The sequence below is a fragment of the Pseudorasbora parva genome, chromosome 2 (genome assembly GCF_024679245.1).
Source record: "Pseudorasbora parva isolate DD20220531a chromosome 2, ASM2467924v1, whole genome shotgun sequence".
In the NCBI taxonomy this organism is placed as follows: Eukaryota; Metazoa; Chordata; class Actinopteri; order Cypriniformes; family Gobionidae; genus Pseudorasbora; species Pseudorasbora parva.
In genome coordinates, this window is record NC_090173.1 from 43,645,624 (window position 1) to 43,672,394 (window position 26,771).

Genomic DNA, 26,771 nt, shown 5'->3' on the forward strand with positions numbered 1-26,771 from the left:
TAAAATGGAGAGAGAGTGTTTGCTCAGCAGAATGATAAAAAGAAATGTGGAGAGAAAGAAAAGTTTCTTAAGTGATTGAACTGCAATGCATCTGGAACAGAAAACATGTGATAAGACCAATGTTTGTTGTATGGTGGTTGTTTGTTGTATCCAAATTTTTACCAGTCTCCATACCTCAAGTGTGATTTTAAACCCGAGCTGTAACTTAAGGCACTTATTCAGTGACACTTTAAGAGCAGGGGAGAAAATGGCTGCCGCTGTAGCACTTGGCTTATGTTGTTTCAATGCCTAGAAATGGACAGAACCTGTATGGTGGGCTTGTGTCTCAGGACGCCTCAAGCACACTCTTCCCACTTCCTCTATCCTTCCCTCTAATGCTCTATCTTTGGTCTGGGAACAGGCTTCATTTGCTCAATATTTGGTATAGTAGGGCCAGCTTTTTTTCTGCATAGTTCTTTTATGCAAGATTTGTTTACTGTTGATATGAATAAGTTTTGATGTTGAAATATGGCAGAGTCAGTGTTTGTCCCAATGTTTTTAATTCTATCCAGCAACAACACACCTTCAAAGGTTAATTCACCCAAAAATGAAAATTCGGTCATTAATTCCTCACCCTCATTTTGTTCCAAACCCATAAGACCTTTGTTCATCTTAAGAACTAAAATTAAAGGGTTACTTCAGCGATTTTGCATATGGCTTTGTATCAATAGAAACCTGGGAGTATATTCGAATATTCATGCTCCCACCCCCTCATATCCCCCTGAGACCATTTTATTTTATTTTATTTATTCATTTTATTTCTGGGAGAAAAAAAAAACTCAGATGAAGCAAATATCATCATTTTGCATCATCGGACGATTTTTTTGGCCAGAGGCTAAGGATTACAGCCAGTAGAAGGAGCTATTTCCGCATGTTTTCAACCGTCCATGGTGGGTGGGATCGCACTCACAGCACTCGGCTCGGGCAGCTGCAGGCATTCATGTAAACAGAGCGGAGCAAAGTGAGTGTTTTAACTTTGGAAAATAATTCCTAAAAAAGTAAGCTTCCAAAGACATGAACTGAAAATGTGTCAGACTGAACAGACGTCGTGAATGACTGCCACGGTCGCACTTACCTCAACTCTCGTGATTATTATAATCTGACTCCTGCTGCGTTTGTGCCGCGACTCTTATTTGGCTCACTCACAAATATATTGAACAGACACGTTCAGTTTTTAATTTTAATGTCGGTTCTCTAACTGAACTAAATGATTTTATGAAAATGAACAGAACGGTAGGGGCATTTCCACGGTGAGAAATTGATCTAGTAATCCAGTAGCGGTGGCTTTGGGAGTGGCCTCATTGTAGGGCTGAACATTGTATTCTGTTTTAACATCGACATTGCGATGTGCGCGTGTGCAATAGTCACATCGCCGGAACATGCGATGTGAAGGGTAGTAGCCCATGGTGTATTAAGAGAACGGAAGCACACAGTAAACACGAGTTTGTTGCTGGAGTGACATGCAGGTTCCGCGAGCCTGCACAGTGATTGGTTTGCTGTGCCGCTGCTTACCACTCACGGCCAAACATTCACTGCTAAAATGCGCGATGAAGAGAAAAAACTATTTTTGGGACTATTTTGGCTAAAAGAGTACTTTGCATGGAGTGTCTTGTGGCCACAAAACAAGAAAACACCACCAATTTGGCTGATCACTTAAAACGGCACCACAAAGATCTTTACGACGAATACAAAGCAGGGCTCGACATTAACGCTTGTCCGGGACATGTGGGTGTTTTGAAGGGACAAGAGTAAGAGAATATTACTTGACTGACGGACAAGAGCCTGATTAAAACAAAAAATAACTAGCGAATCACCAAAATGCAAGAATGTTTGTGCATTAATTTAGTGTAAGTGGCGATCAATTGTGGATAATATATAATGAACTGATGATAATAAGGTCGCGTTGTTGACGCTCGTGCAGCCTCTCGAGGAGAAATTACAACACTTGAGCGTTTTCCTGAATACCATCACGACTGAAAATGACACTGATTTCATATGACAGTTCCATAAACAACTAATTAGCATTCCCTTAGTCACTTACATTTTAGATGCAATATTTAGTGTTTTTGTTCTATTTCAGCAGCGAAAATCATTCACACACAGCAGACACGTCTTACTCATAGTAACAAGCGTGAACGATTCAGCGTTCGAATGAATCGTTTGAATGAACGACTCAGTGACTCACTTGTTAAGACGGTCACCTGCTGCCACCTACTGGAGGTTTAGTTTCATGTTTGCACATACTTTCCAACATTTCTTTTTGTCACTTGTAATGAAGCTTGCTCATTAGTGAAATTATTAATATCACGGAATGGTAATTATTGACTTTAGCCTAGATTGATGGCTCTCAATATCACAATATATCTTGTTGGGGGAAAAAATATCGCAATGTAATTTTTTTCCAATATCGTCTAGCCCTACCTCATTGGGCATCGAAGCAATGCATTCTGGGAGTTTTCTTCAGTGCTGTGGCGAATTTCCAAGTAAAACGGAATATTGAAAAGAGGGCAGGGTTTTACTTCAGCGCTCCTCCTCTCCATCTCGGGCTCAAAGCAGACGAATGGTAGAGGGGAGTGGTTACCCATTTTAAAACCTAAGCTGCCAAACTGACATCATAGGAGAAGGAAAGCAATTTCCAGACCGGAAGTTACTTTTCGTATTTTGATTAAAGATTACCACAGCAAACACATTTTTTTCTGTGTATTAACTTGCACGGATTAATTGTTCACCTGAGACCTGTAATATGTGCTAACAAAATAAATAAGGTCAGTTTTGATTTCATGAGGACTTTAGGATATTTTTGATGAAATACGAGAATTCTCTGAGAGCTCAGAGTTCAAAGACAGCTATTTAATTAAAGGAACACTCCACTTTTTTTTAAAAAAGAGGCTCATTTTCCAAGTCCTTTAGAGTTAAACAGTTGAGTTTCACCGTTTTTGAATCCATTCAGCCGATCTGTATCTGGCGGTAGCACTTTTAGCTTAGCTTAGCATACATAATTGAATTGGATTAGACCATAAGCATTGCTCAAAAATGACCAAAGACTTTCACTATATTTTCCTATTTAAAACTTGACTCTTCTGTAGTTACATTGTGTGCTAAGTCCAACGGATAATGAAGTTGCGTGTTATTTTTAGACCGATATAGCTAGGAACTATTTTCTGCGTAATATCACTGCGCCACTGCACCCATAGAATGGCAGCAAAGTTTCCTGATTATTAGACAGGAATGAGAGAATAGTAATCAGTCTAAAAATTTCTCTTTTTCCGTTGGTCTTGGAACACAATGTAACTACAGAAAAGTCAAGTTTTAAATAGGAAAAATATTATATTTGAAAAAAAAAAGTCTTTGGTCATTTTTGAGCGCGATGCTAATGGTCTAATCCGATTCAATTATGTATGCTAAGCTATGCTAAAAGTGCTACCAAGAGATACACGGATCGGCTGAATAGATTTAAAAACGGTGAAACTCAACTGTTTAACTCTAAGGGACTTGGAAAATGAGCCTATTTTTAAAAAAAGTGGTGTTCCTTTAACACTATCAACGTCCAGAAAAATCATTGTTAAAATAGTCCATGTGAAGCCAGTAATTTAACCTTAATGTTATGAAGATACGAGAATACTTTTTGTGCACAAAAACTAAAAAAAATAGCGATTTTTGCTCTAGCTTGTGTCAGTCTCCTAGTAGGAGTTTTAAAGTGTTGTAAACAGTGCAGAACTTTCCAGTTCTACGGCAGCCGATGCTGTTCACGCAAGTACCATGATGCATACGCAGGAGCTGCACTGTATTTACAAAACTGCGTAGGAGACTGGCATAGGGCAGAATGAAATTGTTAAATAAAGTCATTATTTTTGTTTGATTTTGCGCAAAAAGTATTCTTGTCGCTTAATTAAATTAAGGTTGAACCACTGTCACATGGAATATTTTAACAATCTCTTTAATGCCTTTCTGGGCCCTGAAAGTGTTTATTAAATTGCTGTATATGGAGAGGTCACAGAACTCTCGGATTTCATCAAAAAGATCTTTATTTTAGTACTGAAGATGAGCGAAGGTCTTAAGAGTTTGGAACGACATGAGGGTGAGTAATAAATTACAGAATTTTCCTTTTTGGGTGAACTATATGTTTATTTCTATTAAGTTTTTTTTTTTTTTTTTTTTTTTGTATAGAGTCACACATTTTATCATGAGTATATTTATATACAGGTTCTTCTCAATAGCATATTGTGATAAAGTTCATTATTTTCCATAATGTAATGATAAAAATTAAACTTTCATATATTTTAGATTCATTGCAGACCAACTGAAATATTTCAGGTCTTTTATTGTTTTAATACTGATGATTTTGGCATACAGCTCATGAAAACCCAAAATCTCAACAAAAAAAAAGCATATTTCATCCGACCAATAAAAGAAAAGTGTTCTTAATACAAAAAAGTCAACCTTCAAATAATTATGTTCAGTTATGCACTCAATTCTTGGTCGGGAATCCTTTTGCAGAAATGACTGCTTCACTGCGGCGTGGCATGGAGGCGATCAGCCTGTGGCACTGCTGAGGTGTTATGGAGGCCCAGGATGCTTCGATAGCGGCCTTAAGCTCATCCAGAGCGTTGGGTCTTGAGTCTCTCAACTTTCTCTTCACAGTATCCCACAGATTCTCTATGGGGTTCAGGTCAGGAGAGTTGGCAGGCCAATTGAGCACAGTAATACCATGGTCAGTAAACCATTTACCAGTGGTTTTGGCACTGTGAGCAGGTGCCAGGTCGTGCTGAAAAACGAAATCTTCATCTCCATAAAGCTTTTCAGCAGATGAAAGCATGAAGTGCTCCAAAATCTCCTGATAGCTAGCTGCATTGACCCTGCCCTTGATAAAACACAGTGGACCAACACCAGCAGCTGACATGGCACCCCAGACCATCACTGACTGTGGGTACTTGACACTGGACTTCAGGCATTTTGGCATTTCCTTCTCCCCAGTCTTCCTCCAGAGTCTGGCACCTTGATTTCCGAATGACATGCAAAATTTGCTTTCATCCGAAAAAAGTACTTTGGACCACTGAGCAACAGTCCAGTGCTGCTTCTCTGTAGCCCAAAAGTGGCTTGACCTGGGGAATGCGGCACCTGTAGCCCATTTCCTGCACACGCCTGTGCACGGTGGCTCTGGATGTTTCTACTCCAGACTCAGTCCACTGCTTCCGCAGGTCCTCTAAGGTCTGGAATCGGTCCTTCTCCACCCAATCTTCCTCAGGGTCCGGTCAGCTCTTCTCGTTGTGCAGCGTTTTTTGCCACACTTTCCTTTCCACAGACTTCCCACTGAGGTGCCTTGATACAGCACTCTGGGAACAGCCTATTCGTTCAGAAATTTCCTTCTGTGTCTTACCCTCTCGCTTGAGGGTGTCAATGATGGCCTTCTGGACAGCAGTCAGGTCGGCAGTCCTACCCATGATTTTGGTTTTGAGTAATGAACCAGGCTGGGAGTTTTTAAAAGCCTCAGGAATCTTTTGCAGATGTTTAGAGTTAATCAGTTGATTCAGTTGATTAGGTTAAGAGCTCGTTTAGGGAACCTTTTCATGATATGCACATTTTTTGAGAGAGGAATTTTGGGTTTTCATGAGCTGTATGTCAAAATCATCAGTATTAAAACAATAAAAGACCTGAAAAAATATATGAAAGTTTAATTTTTATCATTACATTATGGAAAATAATGAATTTTATATATATATATATATATATATATATATATATATATATATATATATATAGCATATTGTGATAAAGTTCATTTTAGTTCATTAAAACACGTCTTGCATTCAACAATAAAAAAAAATGTGTGTATATATATATATATTGTTGAATGCAAGATGTGTTTTAATCTATGTTGCTTAATGGACATGTAGATTAGCTCATTAAAATGCAGAAGCACAGCATTTAGGATTAGCATAATCCAAGAACTACCAAACAGTATTGTAGATACAACTATAATACAACAATAAATTTACCTTTGAAGATTTAAATAAATAAGTTGTTGCCATGTCTTTGTGCTCACCCTTTCATCATGCTCAGTCTTAATAAATAAAGGCAACAGATAGTATCAGACTCCCCTAGTAACACACATTTGTATTAATTTGGTCTGATTTCCTTTCCACATGATCTGGTATCATCATGGTCCTCCAGAGAATGCATGCATGCTAAAAACAGCTGGCACTCTGTAAATGTTTTAATAATGACTCAGCACAGTACAAACAGATCCTTGGTACAGAATGTAATCGCACAGGGAAGAGAATTTTGTAAATTATGCTTTATATAAACTACTCTATATGTGTGAGATTGTGTATTGATCCCAGACAGAAAATTCAGGAAGATTCAGGTTTACAGTGAGGGAGCTTATAGCTGTGAAAGGAAAATGAATTGGACTCAATTAAAAATTTCACTTGAAGGGTCATTCACACCTCCGAGTAGACAGTAGAAGGTGGGAAGAGGGAAGACAACAACAACCAATATAACCCAGACCTTTAACACTCATAAAGACACGTGAATATTAAAATATGACCACGAAAAAAGTTGAAACACAAAAAAAAGAGTTGAAGGTACCTTGATATGCATAAGAAAGAGCATTTAGAAGGTCTAACAATATCATAATATAATATCAATAACATTCAAAAGCAATACAGTCTCTGAACAAAGACACGCATCATTTCAACACAGAAAGTATAAAAGCATAGTTACCTTTTTGTCAATTGTTATTTAAATGTTCGGTCTAAATCATTGCCTTCTGTGTATCAGAATAATCCATTGTGTCATGATCATCGCGTTCATGATCAAACACATGGCTGTATCAGTGTCCTTATTTGCAAATATATTTAATTTGAAGAAGACATGATGAAATATATGCACATACACGGTGCTGTTTCATGTTTAGAACACTAGAGTATATGAAATATATCCAGAAAAACATGCTTACTCCACTCTGTATATATTTATGATCCATGTTGCAAGTGTTGTTAAACTAATCGCAGCACTCTGCGCAGAAACTGTTCTAATGCACAATCTGCATGTTGTTACGTATGCTAATACATATTGTTGCAGTCATATTTTCCATGTGTTGGTATAGTCAAACTCCAGCTCTGACAGCGTTGTTGGGAAAATTAAACAACACTTTTGTGCTATCATGCTGAGGAATCATACACTTACGACATGTGTCCAAATGCAACACTGGACAGGCAGAGGTAAAGGAACAGCACTGAAACTTCTGAATTATCTGTTGTAATGCAATCTACATGCTAATGCATGTACTGAATCTTCTAATACATGCTACAGTGCAGTGATTGTTTTGAAAGAGATCATTCTCATGAATAAATGAAGAGAAGTGCTCAGAACCGGATGACGTAGAATCGTGCTCTCCAGTCCCGGCAGACAATCGACACTCTGGATGTATGCTTCTACCTCAGATTCCGAGACGTTTCTTTGAACAAAATTGCAAAAATACCCGTTTTCCACTAATTGATAAAATGTATGAGTTCCTTCAGTGTTTTCAGTGATGTGCAGCCTGTATATATTTGCCTGGCTTCACCATCCTACATACTTCCGCTCAATTTTTATTTTCCTTCAGTACTCCATCTGGGATTGCGTATACTCTCTGGTTTTTAAATTTAAACTGATACAATCAGTGAACAGAGTGAGTGGCTGAGAAGGAAAGAGTGGGAGTTTCTAAATTTGTGGGTGTTTTCAAACTGATGTGTTTATAAATCACACAATAAAAATTATCTCCTTTACCCAACCTCACCGTTAAATCCTACCCACACTGTGACGTGGGCAAATCAGGTAACAAGAGATGAAAATGTCCCTCTGTTAATGGCCATGCCCACTGATCTGGTAACTCCTATTATTAACCTGCGTCACATCCAAATGTTAGCGATTGGTTATGGCAGATTTAGAGTAGCTCAGGGCAGATCCAATAGTTTTAAACTTCAACAGAGTTCCCGCCTTCAAGGAAGTTAACACTTGTCAATGGAGAGTGGCCAGACTCTGTACAAATGAAATGTAGGAGAATCTGGTAGAACCAGGCTATCTTCACATAAAAAATTTAAATGAAAAAAAAAGGGTTTTGGCGTTTCATGACCCTTTAACATATTTCCCTTATTGTGTTTAAGAAAAATTACACAATTAAAAATTACACTTTACACATATAGTTATTTGCCCTATTGTCTTGTCGATTAGATTTTGTGATTTATTTTATTGCATTCTCATGCCAGATTGTGTCTTCTAACCTGATGACAGGGACAGTCATCAAAACATATTACATTTTGCAAGCAATAGAAGATTTAACAACAACTATAATGATGCATGAAATAGAAATTATACATTTGCATAGGTCTAATAAATACACGTCCATGTAATCTAGGAGGTGAATCACATGCACATCATGAAAGACAATGAATGGAAATCAATGGACAAATATGACTGCAGAGTGTGATTGCATTAGAAAAAAGATAGAATGTGGAGGACAGAGATGAAAAGAGACAGGAAAGGAAAAGGAGGGTTTAAAGAGAGAGGTAAAGACAGAATGGAGGAGAACAGAATAGATAGAGAGTGATACAGAGAGTGTTGACCTTGGAGGAGGTCAGAGACAGACACCTGCCTACTCTCTCAGATTGTCACCCAACCCATCGCCTCACTCCCATCATGCTGCAGGAGGGACTGTGAGGAGGCAGTTGCTAAGGAAACCTGCTGGTTTCCATGGAGATTGTAATGTGTGAAGGACCAGTTGGTGGGACAGACCAGGGGTCTTATCGGAGTCGTGCTGTGACAGTGTAGTTGTCTCGTGTTATCTGCTGAAGTTGCACAATTTCAGTCATTTGAGGCACATGCGTATTTTGGTTGGTTTTTATAAACAACTAATTTTGTTACAAAGCTCTCTTTTCTTTTTTTTGTTCAGCAATGGTTTGCAGAGATGTGAAAGATCATTCCACAATGTTCTCCCCGATGGCCATTACTTAATTAGAATTTAATTAAAGACAGGCCCTTCCTCTATCCACACAATGTTACAGCTACAACACTAGAAATGCCTTAGGTTTATTTGCATGTAAATATCTGCACGCTTTATAAGCACAAGCTCTATATAACCTATATAAGATAAACATACTTCAGATGTTTTCAACATATGTCATATGCCTATATGCTTTGTTGAGTTTTGCAGTAAGGCAAAAGTAACAATCAGAACTAATAATATAAGCCTTAATAGAACAGTTCACCCAAAAATGTAAATTCTGTCCTCATTTATTCACCCGCCTGTCGTTTTAAACCAGTACGATTATTGCTTCTTTGGAACATGAAACATATTTTGATAAATGTTTTTGTCAATACAATGAAAGTCAGTGGGGCCTAATGTTGTTTGGAACTCAACATTCTTGGTGATTTAATTTTGGGGTAAACTATGCCTTTTGACATGTTACTATGTGATGATCTAATACATGTTAATTTATTTTCAGATAGACTAAAAATGTCCCATTTTCTGCATTATTACAATCTCCTATATAGTTATAACTCTCCTCTCTTCCCTGTCTATCTATCCCTATTTTCCCTTTTCTGATCTCTAGTTTAAGAGGATGTTAAACAGGGAACTGTCTCATCTGTCTGAGATGAGCCGCTCTGGGAACCAGGTGTCCGAATACATCTCCACTACTTTCCTAGGTAACTGAGTCTGCTCAGGCTCTGCTTTGTACATCTCAGCCTTGTTTTTGTTTTCAAAAGTGCAGAAACTAAGTTTTAACATTGCAGTAGGTTATAGTAGAGTACATTCACTGCTCTGAAACCATCTATGCTTACTGATTTGAAAAGCCGCTATCATCTACTAAAAGTTCATGCATTTGTTGTGTCCCAGACAAGCAGAATGAGGTGGAGATTCCCTCTCCTACGCTCCGGGAGCGAGAGAAACCAATGTCTCACATCAGCGGTGTCAAGAAGCTTACACACAGCTCTAGCCTCACTAGTGCAGCCATGCCCCGCTTTGGGGTCAAAACCGAGCAGGAGGATGCACTGGCTAGGGTACAGTCACCACTCATACTTTCCCAACACCTTCATACTTTCCTCCCCCATTACTACTATGGCTATTAAAAAAGTTTGATTATAGAATCGATTAGTTTAAATTGAATTTACTCTATCTTTACAGGAGCTGAATGATTTAAACAAGTGGGGCCTTAATATCTTTCATGTGGCTGAGTACTCCAATAACAGACCTCTAAGTTGCATCATGTTTGCTATCTTCCAGGTGTGTGGTCGCTGTTTTTTGATAGAAATGTTTCTGTTCTTCTGAAAAATTCCAGATGCAAAGATGTCACTGTGGTTTTGTGTACTCATTATTAAGGATGGGTAAAAATATTGATTTTTCTATTATCTCCATTTGGACAATCACAATATTGATTCTTAAAGTCCCCAAATCTTAAACTCAATGCCTATTTTCAGGGGCTATGTGGAAATATGTTTTTACTTCCCATCTTTCACATGCCACAGCATTCTGCTGAACTAACTCACTTAACTAGATAGTTTTTTTTTTTTTTATGTAATTTTTTTTGTTAAGTTGGAAGATTTGTGATTGTGAGTTTGTAGTCTGTTATAAATGTGATGCAAAAAACTTGTAATGTGGAAAAAAATCTGTACACTGCACTTTTATAAACATTAGCAGTATTTGATCATACTATATGTGAGCATAATAGACATTAAAACCGAAAATATATCTAACTAATTTCAGTCAAATCAAAATGAAACTGGAATCAAAATGAGAGCTTATCAATCCGAATCTAACCAAATCAGCAAATCAGTATCGTTACCCAGCCCTACTAGTTATAATGGCAAACCTCTTCATCCTTTATATTGACCATGCAGTATGTTCTGTCTACGTTCTTTAATGCCTTAAAGGAAAGGGATCTATTGAAGACATTTCGGATCCCAGTGGAGACGTTTATCACCTATGTAATGACACTGGAAGACCACTACCATGCCAACGTGGCCTATCACAACAGCCTGCATGCTGCTGATGTCACACAGTCAACACATGTGCTGCTCTCCACACCAGCTCTGGACGTGAGTATATGCTAACATGGGACAGTCAGTGTCCATTCAGAAGCAAAACGTTTCAAAATCTGAAATCAGATTTCAAAGTCAGCACTGAAACTATACATAATGACCACTTAACTACTGCATCTTCCCACCAGGCTGTTTTCACTGATCTTGAAATCCTGGCTGCATTGTTCGCTGCTGCCATTCATGATGTAGACCACCCTGGAGTTTCCAACCAGTTCCTCATCAACACCAGTAAGTCTACATTTATTTTTATTTTTTTCATCCTGGGCTGTGTTTCCCAAAAGCATTGTAAGCTCAAGTAGATTGTAGAACCGTTTGCACCAATGGTTTCCACGATCAATTTAGCTCACATTGCTTTTGAGAAATGCAGCCCTGGATCATTTGACAAATGTATGAAAGAAAAATACATGTCAAAACAATATGATGTTCATTTTGATAAGTTGGACATCTGAGAACTGGTTTAGGATAGCACGAATGTCTGATTCTTCTTTTCATGATGGGCATTATTTTCAATAGGAGACAGATATGGACTGCAGGTGTAGACAGTCTACAAAACCGCTCTGTTATATAGCATGTGCAGAATGAAGCCTGGCATTGTCTTGCATGACCTAATAACTTCCCAGGAACAACGTCATTTTGACTCTATTATAGCATCATGTGACTCAATCATAACGCCAGGATGATAATCCTCCGGTCTAAAGTGAACGTTACACACCACAGCATTTTTCCCGTAGTTTTTTTGAAGCAGATGCAGAAGTAGGGGTTGCACCGATTATTCGACTAATCGACTAGTCGACTTTAATGCTCTGCCATAACGCTTTAAGCTTGACGTCGACTAGTAACTGGCCTATAGAGGGCGCAGCAGGATAAGCAATTTCCTGACACGCATGCTCTGTTTACAACAGTTAAAAATGACACACAAAACCTTTCAATAGCACAGAAATGTATTGTCAACACTGTTCTGTGATTTATCAATAAAATAGTTTAGAAACTGAAAAGTTGTGGCATAAATATCTTTATAACTATTCAAAACTAGAATTCATAGAATTCACTTTTCACTTTTATTTATAAATATCACAGCTTCACTATTAGTAGAGACACTGGCAGGTTAAATTAAAGGGGTGATGAATTGAGAAATCAACTTTCCCTTGAGCTTTTGATATATAAAAGGTCATAGTAATTTAATAATATCCAGTAAGTTTCAGAGCTGAAAACTTTCTTGTTAGTCAAAGAAAAGCTTTTATAAACATCTTTTATAAAGATGGTACACACCATCTTGCTGGGCCCTCGTACCAAATACCATATAGTGTTACCAATGGGTGGGGTATTGCATTTTTGTCATAAAAACACTTAAAATGTAAACAAAATAAGCTATTTGTACATAAATTCTATACAAATGTTAGTGCATGTATGTATAGAAAACGTCTCGGGTTATGAATATAACCCATGTTCCCTGAGAGGGAACGAGACACTGCGTCATCGTAGATGACACATCGGGGAACGCCCTCGGCGTGACGCTGCTGAGTTCATATCAAAAAAGTCCAATCTTGATTGGTGTTGCGTAATGACGTAACGAGTGACGGCATACCCGGAGGTATAAAGGGATGCCGGCACAAGCAAACGCAGCTTACTGCTATGAAGCGGGCCGCTCTGTAGATAGGCGGGGCTACGAGACGCAGTGTCTCGTTCCCTCTCAGGGAACATGGGTTATATTCATAACCCGAGACGTTCCCTTTATCGAGGGAACTCGCACTGCGTCATCGTAGATGACACATCGGGGAACGAGTACCCACTAGTCCTCGCCTATCTTGCACCCCATGACATGAACCGGAGTGCATAATCAGGGGGCGAGCACCCTAGCGCCTGGCGTCGCCGGGAGGTGCAGACTATAATACCTCACGAAGGTATGCGGTGTGGCCCACCCAGCCGCCTCGCAAATCTCTTGCAGAGAAGCTCCGGAAAGGAGGGCTACCGAGGAGGCCATGCCCCTGGTAGAATGAGCCCTCACGGCTATAGGTGAAGGCAAGTTGCGCACCTGATAGGCCGTGGCTATTGCCTGGACAATCCAGTTACTAATTGTCTGTTTCGCTGCAGGCAGCCCCTTCCTAGGTGGACCAAAGCACACTAACAACTGGTCTGACTTCCTCCACTGGGCAGACCTCTCCAAATAAATCCTCAATGCCCGCACCGGGCAGAGGAGGTGAAGCCTGCCCTCATCTGCCGTCACATGAGGCGGGGGATGAAAAGCCTGGAGAACCACCGACCGTACCGCATTAGACGGTACCTTGGGGACGTATCCCGGGGTCGGCCGCAAGATAGCTTTCACGTTGCCTGGGGCAAACTCCAAGCAATTGGGTGTTACTGCCAATGCCTGAAGGTCCCCCACCCTCCTCAGAGAGGTGATGGCTAAGAGAAAAGCTACCTTAAGCGTGAGGTTCTTGGCCCAGGCCAACTCCAGCGGTTCGAAGGGGGCCTCAACCAACCCTTCGAGAACCACTGCCAGATCCCACGCAGGGATCCTAGAACGAGCCACAGGTCTCATCCTCCGCGCTCCTCGGAGGAACCGTACAACCAGATGGTGCCTCCCCAGAGGTCCTTCACCTAATGGTGCGTGGAAAGCTCCTATCGCTGCCACATACACCTTAAGTGTGGACGGGGTAAGCCCGGCGGAAAACCGATCTTGCAGAAACTCCAGTACTGAAGCCACAGCGCAGTTCACTGGGTCTACTTCACGGTCTCTACACCATATGGAGAACACTCTCCACTTCAAGTTGTACAGCTTCCTGGTGGAAGGAGCCCTGGAGCTGAGTATAGTCTCCACGACACCTGCTGACAGCCCTTCCTCTATGAGCTCTGCCCCCTCAGGGGCCAAGCCCACAGGTTCCATAACTCTGGCTGGGGGTGAAATATCGAGCCCCCCGCCTGAGTCAACAGATCCCTCCTCAGAGGAATCTGCCATGGAAGGTCGTCTAGCAGGTCCATAATGTCGGAGAACCATACCCTGGTCGGCCACCGGGGTGCTATCAGAAGCAGGCGAATGCCTTCCCGGCGAACCCGCTCCAGAACTCCCGGGAGCAGAGCAATCGGGGGAAATGCGTACAGACGTAGCCTCGGCCACGCCTGTGACATGGCATCCAGGCCCAACGGAGCCGGATGCCTGAGGGAGAACCAAAGTGGACAGTGGGTCGTCTCTCGAGACGCAAACAAATCCACTTCCATTCGGCCAAACCTCTCGCATATGGCCTCCACCACCTCTGGATGGAGACGCCACTCCCCGGGCCTCAGCCCCTGCCTCGACAGGATGTCTGCTCCCTGGTTCTGGTCCCCCGGGATATAAACTGCCCTGAGAGAAGACAGTTTCCCGTGGGACCACAGGAGGACCTGATGCGCCAGTCTGTACAGAGGGCGCGATCTCAGACCCCCCTGATGATTTAGATACGATACCACGGCAGTGTTGTCGGATCGTATCAGGACATGGTGGCCGCGAAGGTCCTCGAGAACACTCCTCAGAGCTTTCCAGACAGCCAGCATCTCTAGGCAGTTGATGTGCCATGAAGCATGCTGGGCTGTCCAAGGACCTCTCGCCCCTCGGCCTTCCATGACCGCGCCCCAACCAGTAAGGGATGCATCTGTTGAAACGGTTTTCCGGCAACACGATGCTCCCAATACTAGCCCCAGGGACAGAAACCAAGGTTTCTTCCATATAACCAGGGAACGAATGCATTTGCGCATTACCCTGATCATACGAAAGGGATTCCCCTTCGGAGAAAACCCCTTGGTTCTCAGCCACCACTGTAGCGGTCTCATGTGGAGCAGGCCGAGCGGAATCACACTGGACGCTGCTGCCATGAGACCCACCAGTCTCTGGAACTGTTTGACAGTGATGCTGTGGCCCAACCTTATACTTGAGACCTCCGCCCGTATGGTCTCGATACGTGCGGGTGACATGTGTGCCCGCATCGTTACCGAGTCCCACACTATTCCCAGGAACGTAATTCTCTGGGAGGGCGTCAACGTGCTCTTTTTCGCGTTGAGTCTCAACCCCAAACACGTCATGTGTGCTAGAACAGCATCTCGATGCTGAACTGCCATATCGTACGACCTGGCCATGATCAACCAGTCGTCGATATAATTCAGTACCCGGATGCCCTGGAGTCTTAGCGGAGCCAGGGCTGCATCCATGCACTTCGTGAAGGTGCGAGGTGACAAGGCTAGGCCAAAGGGAAGGACCCGATATTGGAACGCTTCGCCCCCGAAAGCGAACCTCAGGAACTTCCTGTGACTGGGAAGGATGGAAATATGGAAGTAAGCGTCCTTTAGATCTATCGTGACGAACCAGTCCTCGAACTGGATCTGACTCACGATAACAGGAATGGTTAGCATCCTGAACCTGTATCTCCTCAGAGACCGATTCAGAAGCCTGAGATCTAATATTGGACGCAACCCCCCATCCTTCTTGGGGACTATGAAGTACCGGCTGTAGAACCCGACCTCCCTTTCTGGCGGGGGGACCCTTTCTATCGCCCCTTTTTCCAGCAGAGAGCGTACTTCCTGCCCCATTACCCCCACCTGCTCGGGACCGACCACTGTCCAGACTATCCCCCCAAATTTCGGGGGGGGGAACTCTGAACTGCAGTCTGTATCCCCGTTCTACAGTGCGCAGGGCCCACACAGAGATATTCGGAAGGCATGACCATGCGCCGAGATACTCTGATAAGGGGACCAGCCTCTCGAGGCTGGTCTGGGGTATCAACCGAACCTCTGCCTCGACCCCCTGAAGCGGATAACCGGCAGGGACTAATCGAGGCAGATTTTCGGTGTGTGAACGCAGTCGCTGCTCTGCCGCAGATTTTATATGTGCTGGCCAGAGCCGCGCGCGAACATGGGGAAACGACGTGGTCCGGAGCCCTTTTGACTGCGAGAGCACAACATCGATTTCCCGAGAGCCTCGGGGGGAGAACGACCTCGGTCGCTCCGCCCCGTGGGGGACAGCTCTCAGCGGTCCTGCCGCAGCTAGGACCGCTTGGAAGCCTTCTTGGCCTGAATAACCTCCCTCAGGTCGGTCTTCGGCTTTGAAGACTTCCCGCGAGAGCGTCGCTTCTTCTGCCAAGCTCCCTCAGGAGGGGCACGAGAAGCGACGCTCTGCTTCTGCACCTCACGGTGCGAGGAGCCCTCTGCTGGCCGAGACTGCCCGCTCGAGGCAGCCTTGCTGGAGGAGCCCCAGCGGCGAGGGATGAACTGGCTGAGAGCGGCAGCCTGCTTTTTCACCTCCTGAAACCTCTCGACGACGGTGCTCACAGCGCCGCCGAAAAGGCCAGAAGGCGAAACCGGGGAATCAAGGAGAAAGTGTCTGTCTCTCTCCCTGATCCCCGACAGGTTCAGCCAGAGATGCCTCTCCGCGCACACCAAACCCGCCATGGAGCGGCCGATATCACGGGCCGCTTGTTTGGTGACACGAAGAGACAAATCCGCTGCCTTCCTCAGCTCAGTCACATCCTCCGGAGAGGGACCCTCGCCCTCATCGAGCTCCTTCAGCACGTCCGCTTGGTAGGCCTGCAGAACCGCAAGAGTGTGCAGGCACCCACCAGCGCGACCAGCCGCACTATATGCCCTCGCCACCAGCTTCGAAGTCTCTCAGCATGGTTTCGAGGGCAATGCCGGGGTCTTCAATGAAGCTGCTGTCTCGGGAGAGAGGTGGCCCGCGAGCGCCTCTTCTACCCTCGGCAGCGCAACATATCCCTTCTCAGACGCTCCCAGCACGTTAGCGAAGTCAAGTGCAGGGGGCGTAGTCAAACGTGCTGAGAAGGGTTTCTCCCACGCCCTGCACAGCTCACTGTGCAGGTCGGGGAAAAACGGCAGACCCCGGCGTGGAGGCTGGGCTCGACGCTTGAAGAAGCGCTCGTCCAGCTTGCTTGGCGGCTGGACGTGCACTTCCTCTTGTGGCCAATCTAAGCTCAGCTTGGCCACAGCGCGAGTCAAGACCTTCACGAGCTCCTCCATAGCCTGCGAGTGGGGTGGCGACTGCCCCACTGCGCCTGCTTCGGTGCTCATTGTCAACGATCCCTCGGAATCGGACAGCATGAGCACCTGATCCTCCGCCTCGCGGGAAGAAGCCGCAGCGCGGGCTTCCACACGTGGCGGAAGATCCTCTGAATCGTCAGAGGAAGAGAGAGATGCCTCAACATTCCCTAATCCCGCTGACAGATCCAGCTGCGAGCCCCACGACCTGCGGCGCCGCTCTGCCTCGGCAACAGCGGGACCAGAACCGCGAGGCTCGCGAGGCTGACCGGCCTCGTCAAAGACCGCCAGCCGCGAGCGCAGTACTCTCAGCGGCAGCTTATCACATTCGCCGCAAGCCGCTCCCTCGAGAGCGGCCCGGGCGTGCTGCACGCCGAGACACTGCACACAGAGCTGGTGTGTGTCCGTGCCCGAAATAAAGCGCGGACAGGGAGGCACACACCGTCTGAACTGCTCGCTCGCCATATCTAATGATATAATAAGCCCTACGGGACAAACAACACCAAATAGACAGACAGAACACAGAGCGCGACCGCTGAAAGCAGGAAGCTGCGTTTGCTTGTGCCGGCGTCCCTTTATACCTCCGGGTATGCCGTCACTCGTTACGTCATTACGCAACACCAATCAAGATTGGACTTTTTTGATATGAACTCAGCAGCGTCACGCCGAGGGCGTTCCCCGATGTGTCATCTACGATGACGCAGTGCGAGTTCCCTCGATAAAGGGAACTGACTTCTAAGTTTACTTCCAAGTCTCCAGTGCGGCACGCCCATCAAAACCCAGCGTTCAGAAGAGAGCCTCAAAACCAGTGTAGAAAATAGCCTATTACTAATGATGTTTTTTTAATGTAAAAAACATACAAATGTCATTAATTGACCTCAGACAACAGTATTTCTTTTTTTAAAAAGCCAGTTCAAAATCACACACAAGCACTCACTAATGCATTCATATACGTGTAATATTTGTAGTACTACTTTATCTGTATCTTATTAAGAACGAGCAGAAATATGTGAGAAATATAACGACCATAAGACAAAAGAACTGATACAAAAGCTGTTATGTAGGACCAATAACCTTATGGGCAGTGCTGTGCCATATGCCATAGCTGTCCGGTTTACAAGAAAATCCATGTTCGCCTCTCAGCAACTAGTCAACGTCAATTTGGAATTCATCAAATAAATGTCGACTTTAAAAAATCGGAAGTCCTTCAACCCCTATGCAGAAGTGATGTCCCGTCTCCTCCCAGGCACAAAGATATCAGCGTAATTTTTCTTGTTGGGAAATCTGTGGACTCTATGTCCTGACAGGCTAGAGTTTACCAAATTTACCATGACGATGATAATTTAAAAATTATAAAAATACAGAAAACACAGATTCCTACTGAATAACAAACTACTCTGCACTGAGGCAACGCAGAGCCCAGCAAACAACTCCCTCTCGTGATGCAAAATGATGCAATGTAAAAAAAAAAACGTCAAAAAGCGGTCAATTTATCTACAACATTTGTGCTCTCATGTCTTTTTAAAACACTTTATATCCTGCATTAACTTTTAATTTTGTATTTCCATAAAGGTTATATATTAATTTAAAAAATGTAACCTGCAATATGCCCTTTAAATAAAGGTTCAAGAGAAATTGAGGACACGTGCAGTTCCTCAAACATTCCATTTATTGTCTACTCTGCCACCCCATTTTCATGTGTCTTTTATTTTAGTTTAACTAATTAATTAACACTGTGTCTACACCAGACATGACTGTTGTCAGTTTTGTTTTAAACAGTTTTGTTTTTTTGTTTAAAGACTTTGCAAGTCTTCTTGCAAAACCAAACTTCACCGTAGGCTAAATGATTGTTGCAAAAAAAAAAAAAAAAAAAAAAAAAAAAAACTGTGCATTTAGCACTTGTACAAAAAGACAAAACAGAAATCTTATGTGTTTGCCACTTGTGTACAGTACTCCTCCTCTCAGATTTGTATCCATTGTAGGGCCTCACAAACCAGTGCTCTCTGAACTGGCTTACTGTATATGTTCCTTCACATCATTAGCCAGAAGTGTGATCAATTTTGAGTTGTTGTGTTCAAGTGGTGACATCTGTGCTTTAATTGTGTTTGACTTTTGTCACCTGTGCTCACCATTATGCAGCAGGGTTGCATCACAATGAAAATGTGTTGGCAAGTTGCAACATGACATTTTGACTTTGCGTAAACATACATGGCACTTTCTAAATCCAAGTGGCGTGTTATCTGTACGCATTTTGAGCTATGCGCGTGTATGTCTACGCCGTGTGATTCAGTATGAATGTCTACACTGAAACGAAATATCATCTCAGCGTGTATATCTATGCCGTGTGATTCCGCGTGTATGTCTACGCCGAAACGAACCATTTTTGTGTGTTTGTGTGTCCACAATGTAAATGGATTTACAAACATACTAAATAATGTTTTTGTGAAACGTAAAAATGCAGAATGTTTTTTGTGACGGGTAGGTTAAGGGGTAGGGGCAGTATAGGGGGATAGAACGAAATGGCTTAAAAGCGATTATGTGTATTGATAGCACGCCAAAATGGCATACGAATTGGCGTGTCATATATACGCCATTTCATGAGATCAATCTGCAAGTTGTGTCCAAACAGGTGAAAAGTGCTTATGATTTTGCCAAAAGAGTGATTGATTTAATCAGTGGGTTCAGGCAACTGAGCATTTGGTTCAGACAATAGGGTTTAGTGTTTTAGCAATTGAGAAAAACTGTAAGTTGTAACCATCTCTTAGCTCAATATCAAATATAGCAATAAGTATTTGGTCTCTCTTTGCACTTTGAATATTGAGTACTTTGATTAAGGTTATTGTTTGCATTTAATATCTTTGAATGCATTATGAATGCATCTATGAACAATTTGTGGGAAGATGTTCAGTACAGTTCCAAGGTTCAATCATACAGGAGAGAAGCCAGTCAGTTGAGTTTTTTTCAAAACCTTTACTGTGATTGTTGTCTTTTACTGTATGATAATTAATACTCAATAATTAGTAGAAATGAAATGACATTCATTACAAGCTGATTAGTTAAAACATTTCAAATGCACCTGCAAACTATTTTTCTATTCATGAATTCATCACTGAGGATTTCTTAAAAATACTATGTAAAAATCTTATCTTGTCTCGTCTCGTGAAATTAGTGTCTCATAGGGATGCCACAATACTCAATATAATATTGAACCGTTCGGTATGGCATTCACAGTTCAATATCCGCTGGTGAATTTCGATTTTTTTCTTTTCGTTTTTGCATTTAATTAATTATTTCCATTTCTCTCCGTTTGAAATATTTCTTTCAGTTTATTTCGGCTCTGTTTGAGTGTGCCTGTGAGTCTATGCGCTGATATGAGCAAATAACCAGTCATATGCTCTAAAGTTAGCCGCGTTTTAAAGCCTTGCCGGTTAAACATTTCAGTTTTGCATTGAGCGCGCACACTAAACGTCTGTCAAACACATGCGATTACTGGACAGTCTTACTGTGCTAATACTGTGAAATACACACAAGGTTAACATATAAACACAATCGGTTATGTCTAAAGTGAAAGTAAAATTGTGTGTGTCTTTGAGATGCGAGCAGGTCTTCAATTGACAGCAGCGTACACGCTGTCCTTAAAGGGGCAGTTCACCTCTAAAATGATTTTAATAAATAAAATAAAAACACCTTTAATACAGTAGCTTTTAATCAATGTTGTTGAAGGATATGTCGTTTTAATTTTAGCCTACATTTATTCATTCAAATTCATAATTAAATGCTACTGTACATCTCTGAGCTGCCACTGTAAATCTTTATATATATTTATTTTATATTATACAATACGCCGGGAATGTGTGCAAGGGTTTTTTAAAGGGGTACTTCAACGCTGGGAAGATGAATCTGTATTTAAACCGGGTCATCAATGTAGTAGAAATGTGAAATTATTTTTGAATTTGGTGTCTTCTAGACTGAGAAAAGACAGAAAATGTATTTTTGTCTGCATGGGGATGAAAGACTACAATTCCCAGAATGCTTCGCTGCCCTGTATCACAGCACTGAGCACTAACTGCAGGAGTCAGATAAATGAGCTGAGCTCTCTTGATGAGAGCTGAGGTAATCGCGACTACACTCGCGGCATACATTCACAATGCGAGTTCAGTCTGGCGCGTTTCAGTTCATGTCTTTGCAAGCTTAACTTTCATAGAAATTATTTTGAGAAGTTAAAAGACTTACATTGCTCACCATAGCTCCGTTTATATGAGTGCCTGTAGCTGCGAGCTGAGCTGTCCCGGCGAGCTGAGTGTGATCTCCCATCTCCCATGCGCAGGTTCAAAGGAGGGATATGAGGGAAGAAAGCACAATCATTTGAATATACTCCAGGGTTTCTACTAATACAAAGCCATATGCTAATCGCTGAAGCAACCCTTTAAGTAAAGTTTTAAGTTTAAGTAAGGGTTTGTTTTCAAGTCTTTTAAGTGAAATAAAGAAAGAGTATTGCAATAAAAACATTTTCTCCTTAACTTTTTCTGTTCCTGTCGCCTAAGAATAGAATACTAAACAAACAGAACCGAAAAACCGTGGTTAAAAACCGAGGTATGTATTGAATCGTGGACTAACTGTATTGTTGCATCCCTAGTGTCTCATCACACCCCTACTTTTCAGTATTCCGTATTGGCCAAAAACTTTTTTAAACTAGCCAGGGCCCAGTGGGCAATCTGAACCATGAAATCCAGTGATAACCTGATCTGCTCTGTTTTACAGACTCAGAACTGGCATTAATGTACAACGATGAATCTGTACTGGAGAACCACCACCTTGCTGTAGGCTTCAAGCTTTTGCATGAGGAGAACTGTGACATCTTTCAGAACCTCACCAAAAGGCAACGGCAGAGTCTGCGCAAGCTGGTGATTGACATGGTAAGAAGCACACTGCACTGAAAATCAGTTTTTTTTCTATGTATATATTTTTTTACAATTTCATTTCCACACATTTACATCCTGTGCAAATGGTGCTGCTTGTCTTCTTAGGTTCTAGCAACAGACATGTCAAAGCATATGAGCTTACTGGCCGATCTTAAGACTATGGTGGAGACCAAGAAAGTGACCAGTTCAGGAGTGCTGATGCTGGACCATTATAATGACCGAATACAGGTGATTACCAAAAAAGTGTTTCTTTATAATATTCTTTACAACAAAACAGTTTAAACAATAATGTCAAAAATGACATGGGTCTGCAAGTGTAGAACAGAAAAAGAGAAACGTCTTAGTCATAAGTGTGTGTGTGTGTGTGTGTGTGTGTGTGTGTGTGTGTGTGTGTGTGTGTGTGTGTGTGTGTGTGTGTGTAGGTCCTGAGGAACATGGTGCACTGTGCTGACCTTAGTAACCCAACAAAGCCACTGGCAGTGTACAGGCAGTGGACTGAGCGCATTATGGAGGAGTTCTTCCGGCAGGGCGATAAAGAGCGAGAGCGTGGGATGGAAATCAGCCCCATGTGTGACAAACACACTGCGTCCGTGGAAAAGAGTCAGGTACACATATAAACACCCACACAAACATAAATTCTCAACCTGACATAAGCTGCTGCTAAAGAGTCTCTCTCTATGTTTGGTTTGCTGATTTAGGTGGGCTTTATCGATTATATTGTGCATCCTTTGTGGGAGACCTGGGGGGACTTAGTCCACCCTGATGCTCAGGAAATTTTGGACACCCTTGAGGACAACCGGGACTGGTACCAAAGCACCATTCCCCAGAGCCCGTCACCACCGCCCGACGGCCCAGATAACGAGCTTGAATCATGCACGAGCAGATTCCAGTTTCAACTAACGCTGGAGGGAGAAACAGGACAGGTCGTTGCTCCCAGTCATAACCACATAGGCAGCCATGGTCAGGAGGCAAACAAAGAAGATGAGGAGGCAGTGGAAGCTGAGGAGGACGAGGCAGAAGAAAAAATGGAGGACGGGGAGGAGGTGACAGAGGTAGTGGTAGAGAGGTCGGGACGGAGGCGACTGCAGGTTCAGTCAGTAGTCGAGGAGGAGGACGAGAGACAGTCTGATGAGAGCCCTGTGGAGGAGACAGAAGAGGAGAAGTCGTCCTCTCCTACCGATGACACGTAATACGCACGACTTTGGGGAACAGTTGTCTGGCCCAGAGGGCCAAGTTGGGGCCATGCTTCAGAAACTCTGTCCCTACGCTCTACGGTTCACATAGGACTCTTCTGTTTCTGATAGCTAGACCATAAACAGATTAAGTCTTGTGTACCAACCCAATAAGACATTTTATTTTATTTTTCAAAAAGGGAACAAAAAATATTGATATCAGAGAAGTATTTAACACAGAAACTGTAGATTATGAGTGTGAGCTGGAGTCCATCCAGCAGTGAGGTTGAAGTTTGATGGAGAAACAGAATTATGGTGGGGTTTGTAAAGGGCCATTACGTCAGTGTAGCACTCTGGAATTTTCACACATACGCATACACACATTCACAGACGGACGTGAAATTCAGTCTAAAATAACAATACCACAAAGTACATGCAAACACATGGCTGTGTGTCTGTGTATGTGTTCAGGGGGCCTGGATCTGAAAGGAATCTCTTTGGGAAAAAGCCATCTCAAAAAGGAGCATCAGTGTCAATAATCAGCTTTTAAAGCTTTCTAACAGGGACTTAAATCCTCAGAATTCCCGTATTGAGAGAAATCTGAGAGACTTTTTTTCAATTTCTGTCATAGCGAGAACACAGTTGCATCTGCCGGGAGAAATGAGATAACGTCTGCGGTCCAAAAAACTGTGGAGGGATAAGGATGTCGAAAACGATTTGTTAGTTGGTCCCACCCCCTCTTACCCTTTACCCAGGAGTGCTACCAGTGCAAGATGGCTGTGTGCCTTTCTGAACCACCAGCTTCAACTCTGGAGCTGTTGTGAAGCAATGCATAATGGGACAGGAGTGTCTGCTTTTGTCTTCATTTTTGATTGTCCTTTTCTCATTTTAAGCAATCTATCTCCATCGATTATGGTTTGTGCCGGCCCGGCACTGAGTGTTTGCGTTGTCTTTGTGATAACTTCTGCTCTCATCTTTTAGTCTCCCTTAGTTGCTTTTAAGCCAACCGAGGCATTTAGGGCCTAGATTAGGATTTATCGCCGTCACCACCGCTCATGGACTGCCCTCACTTTCCATGTGAATAATTAATGATAGTCACTTTCCGAGGAAAAGCCATGTGACGCTTTGAAACATATGTTTTGTCTTCTTTTTTTTGTTTTGCTACATCCATTCCTGCCAAATTTGTAAAAGTAACAGTCTCCTCAATTGCAGCACATATTCACACATACTCTCTCACCTTCACCCACTCACGCTGGGAATACATTCTCTGTCTACACCAAAACACTACATTATGTTTTGCCAAAGGAATGAGTGCTTAGCTGATAAGTTGGAGAAGCATTAATCGTGGGCTAAAAGAGACGATAGTGAGAGAAGGATCTGAGAGAGAAAGACATTGGTGTTTAGATGCTGGAGAGAGATAAAGGGAGCCACATGCAGCATATTGAGTTTGATGCTTATTTGCCTTAATGTCAACTGCAGGGTTTCCACCTGTCACATTGTGAAATAATAATATGTTGGCATTATATCACAGACTATTTGTTCCATGTCTATATGCCTTGCTAAATGTCTGTGAATACACAATAGCTCCACCTGGAGGTGTAGGGTAGTTTTTTCTGCATGGCAAAGTCACTATAGACAGTACAGACAGAGAAAGCAGGTCATACCACAAAAATAAACTGTTGCTCTAATGTGTTTTATGTCCGGCATATTTTGTGATGTCTATTTGACTTTTCACCAACTTTTAAGGGAGAAAGAGAGAGACGGAAAGTAAGGGAACGAGAGAGTTCTCAGGTTGATGTTAGATTTGCAATATTGCCTCTCTCTCATCTCAGAACCTTTTAGTTTGGTTTAATTTCAGTTGAATAAACCAATTGTTGCTACATTGGGAGGCAGCGTTTGCAAGCATCCTTGTTGAAAAATGATAAGCTGGTTTCTGCTGGTCAGTAGCTTAGCTTTACACAAGTCTGTGTCTGTCAGAGCAGTAATTGCGGCCATACCGGTACATGTATGATAACTGTACTAGAGGATGTCATGGTATAAATGTTCGGAAATTAAATGCATTTTCACAAAACCCAGGGTTACGCGACTGGTTTGTGCAAACTAATAACATTCCCATTACATTTGCCTGTCTTACCTTAGAATGCTTTGTTGTGTGGCTTTTCGTTAATGTTGTGAGCACTACACTAACAAATAATATTTGCCATTTTAACACGACACTGTAGCAATTGTTTCTTATTAAGAAATTATTAAAATTAATTCCTTGCTGCCATTCTTTTTGGATATCAAAAGGAAAAAACAAGTGTTTTCTTTGAACAGTTTGTGTACAGTTTTTATTTTTGTATCATTCTGGTTTGACGGTTTAAAAATCAAAACTACTATCTAATATAAATAGTAGACGAATCACTGCTTGTTTTGTATATACTGTAATGTTGAATTGTAAATTTGAGATCTCTCAGAATCAATCACTGTCACAATGAATCACTTTTAGTTGTAATGAACTGTAGTTGAATTGTGGAATCTCATAAGCACCCTCAACCTTCCCCTTTCTTTCTCCTGTCATCTCCCCTGCCATTCATTTGGGGGATTTTAGTCTATCCCCCTTCACCTTTAAATGTGAATATTTGAATTGTATTGGAAAACAGACTAATCATCAGTTATTTCTAAAACGTGTCTTTACCAGCACTTTATTTTTTTCTGATGGAAGGTGTTGGCTGATATCAAGGGTAATGGTATAGCATGGCACAGAGGGAGCACTTGAAATGGCCCAGTCCAAACGTCGTCTTTTTGGTCCTCAATGCCATTTCCTGCTAAAGCTCTGAGTAACATCAGCTACTCTGTGTCAATAATCTGCACTGTAAAGGCTTTTAATAGGGGTTTTAAATACTTCTGTGAGGTTAATGACCAAGAGACAGTCAGAACGATGACGTGGCTTAATCAGAGAATAGTTTTTCTTCGTACTTTTAAGTCATGCCTCATGAGACTCTCCAATGAAATTATTCTCTGGGCTTTAAATAATATGTTACTTGTTCACAAGTTATGGTAATAATATAAATGAAAAAGAAAACACAGGAAAATGATTGTAATATTTGTACATTATATTGCTGTAATGTGTATAATGTGTCCAAGTTATTTTATATTATATTATTTTTATGAAAGGTTTTCTTCTGAGAGAACTGAGTTGTCATTTTGTGAATAAAATGCATTTAATAAGCAAACAGCTATATATAAAAACACAAATATATAAATATATACCAGTATATTTTTTTCTTTCACTGTTCAGTACTGTAAAGTGTGTTGAAAATACAAATAAAGGACGATTTTTCTAATAAAAGCAATATCTGTATTTTTCTTCTTTTTCCCCCCTGCCTCATATTACAGTAATGGCTGCATATAATGAGGCTGATTTGTGTGTATTATCATTAAACAACTCATGACAGTAAACGCTAATTTAAAATATTTTGCAAACATCTGCAATGACATTTTGGAAGTTATCATATATGTTTTGCTGTGACACTTTACTGACCCCTACAGACTGCCATTATTT

The 26,771-nt window shown here is 42.1% G+C and overlaps 1 protein-coding gene across 2 annotated transcripts in view; it reads left to right on the top strand.

Moving 5' to 3' along the window:
- The window catches only part of pde4a (phosphodiesterase 4A, cAMP-specific), an 83,694-nt gene extending 57,132 nt beyond the window's left edge, over window positions 1–26,562 (top strand). For both annotated transcript variants that reach the window (XM_067420728.1, XM_067420738.1), the window contains 9 exons: window positions 9,633–9,726; window positions 9,917–10,080; window positions 10,205–10,303; window positions 10,951–11,115; window positions 11,247–11,346; window positions 21,895–22,049; window positions 22,161–22,283; window positions 22,478–22,660; window positions 22,754–26,562. In XM_067420728.1, coding sequence (XP_067276829.1) covers window positions 9,633–9,726; window positions 9,917–10,080; window positions 10,205–10,303; window positions 10,951–11,115; window positions 11,247–11,346; window positions 21,895–22,049; window positions 22,161–22,283; window positions 22,478–22,660; window positions 22,754–23,245 — 1,575 coding nt within the window. In that variant the 3' untranslated portion in view covers window positions 23,246–26,562. The remainder of the gene's footprint in view (window positions 1–9,632; window positions 9,727–9,916; window positions 10,081–10,204; window positions 10,304–10,950; window positions 11,116–11,246; window positions 11,347–21,894; window positions 22,050–22,160; window positions 22,284–22,477; window positions 22,661–22,753) is intronic.
- Window positions 26,563–26,771: the final 209 nt, after the last annotated feature.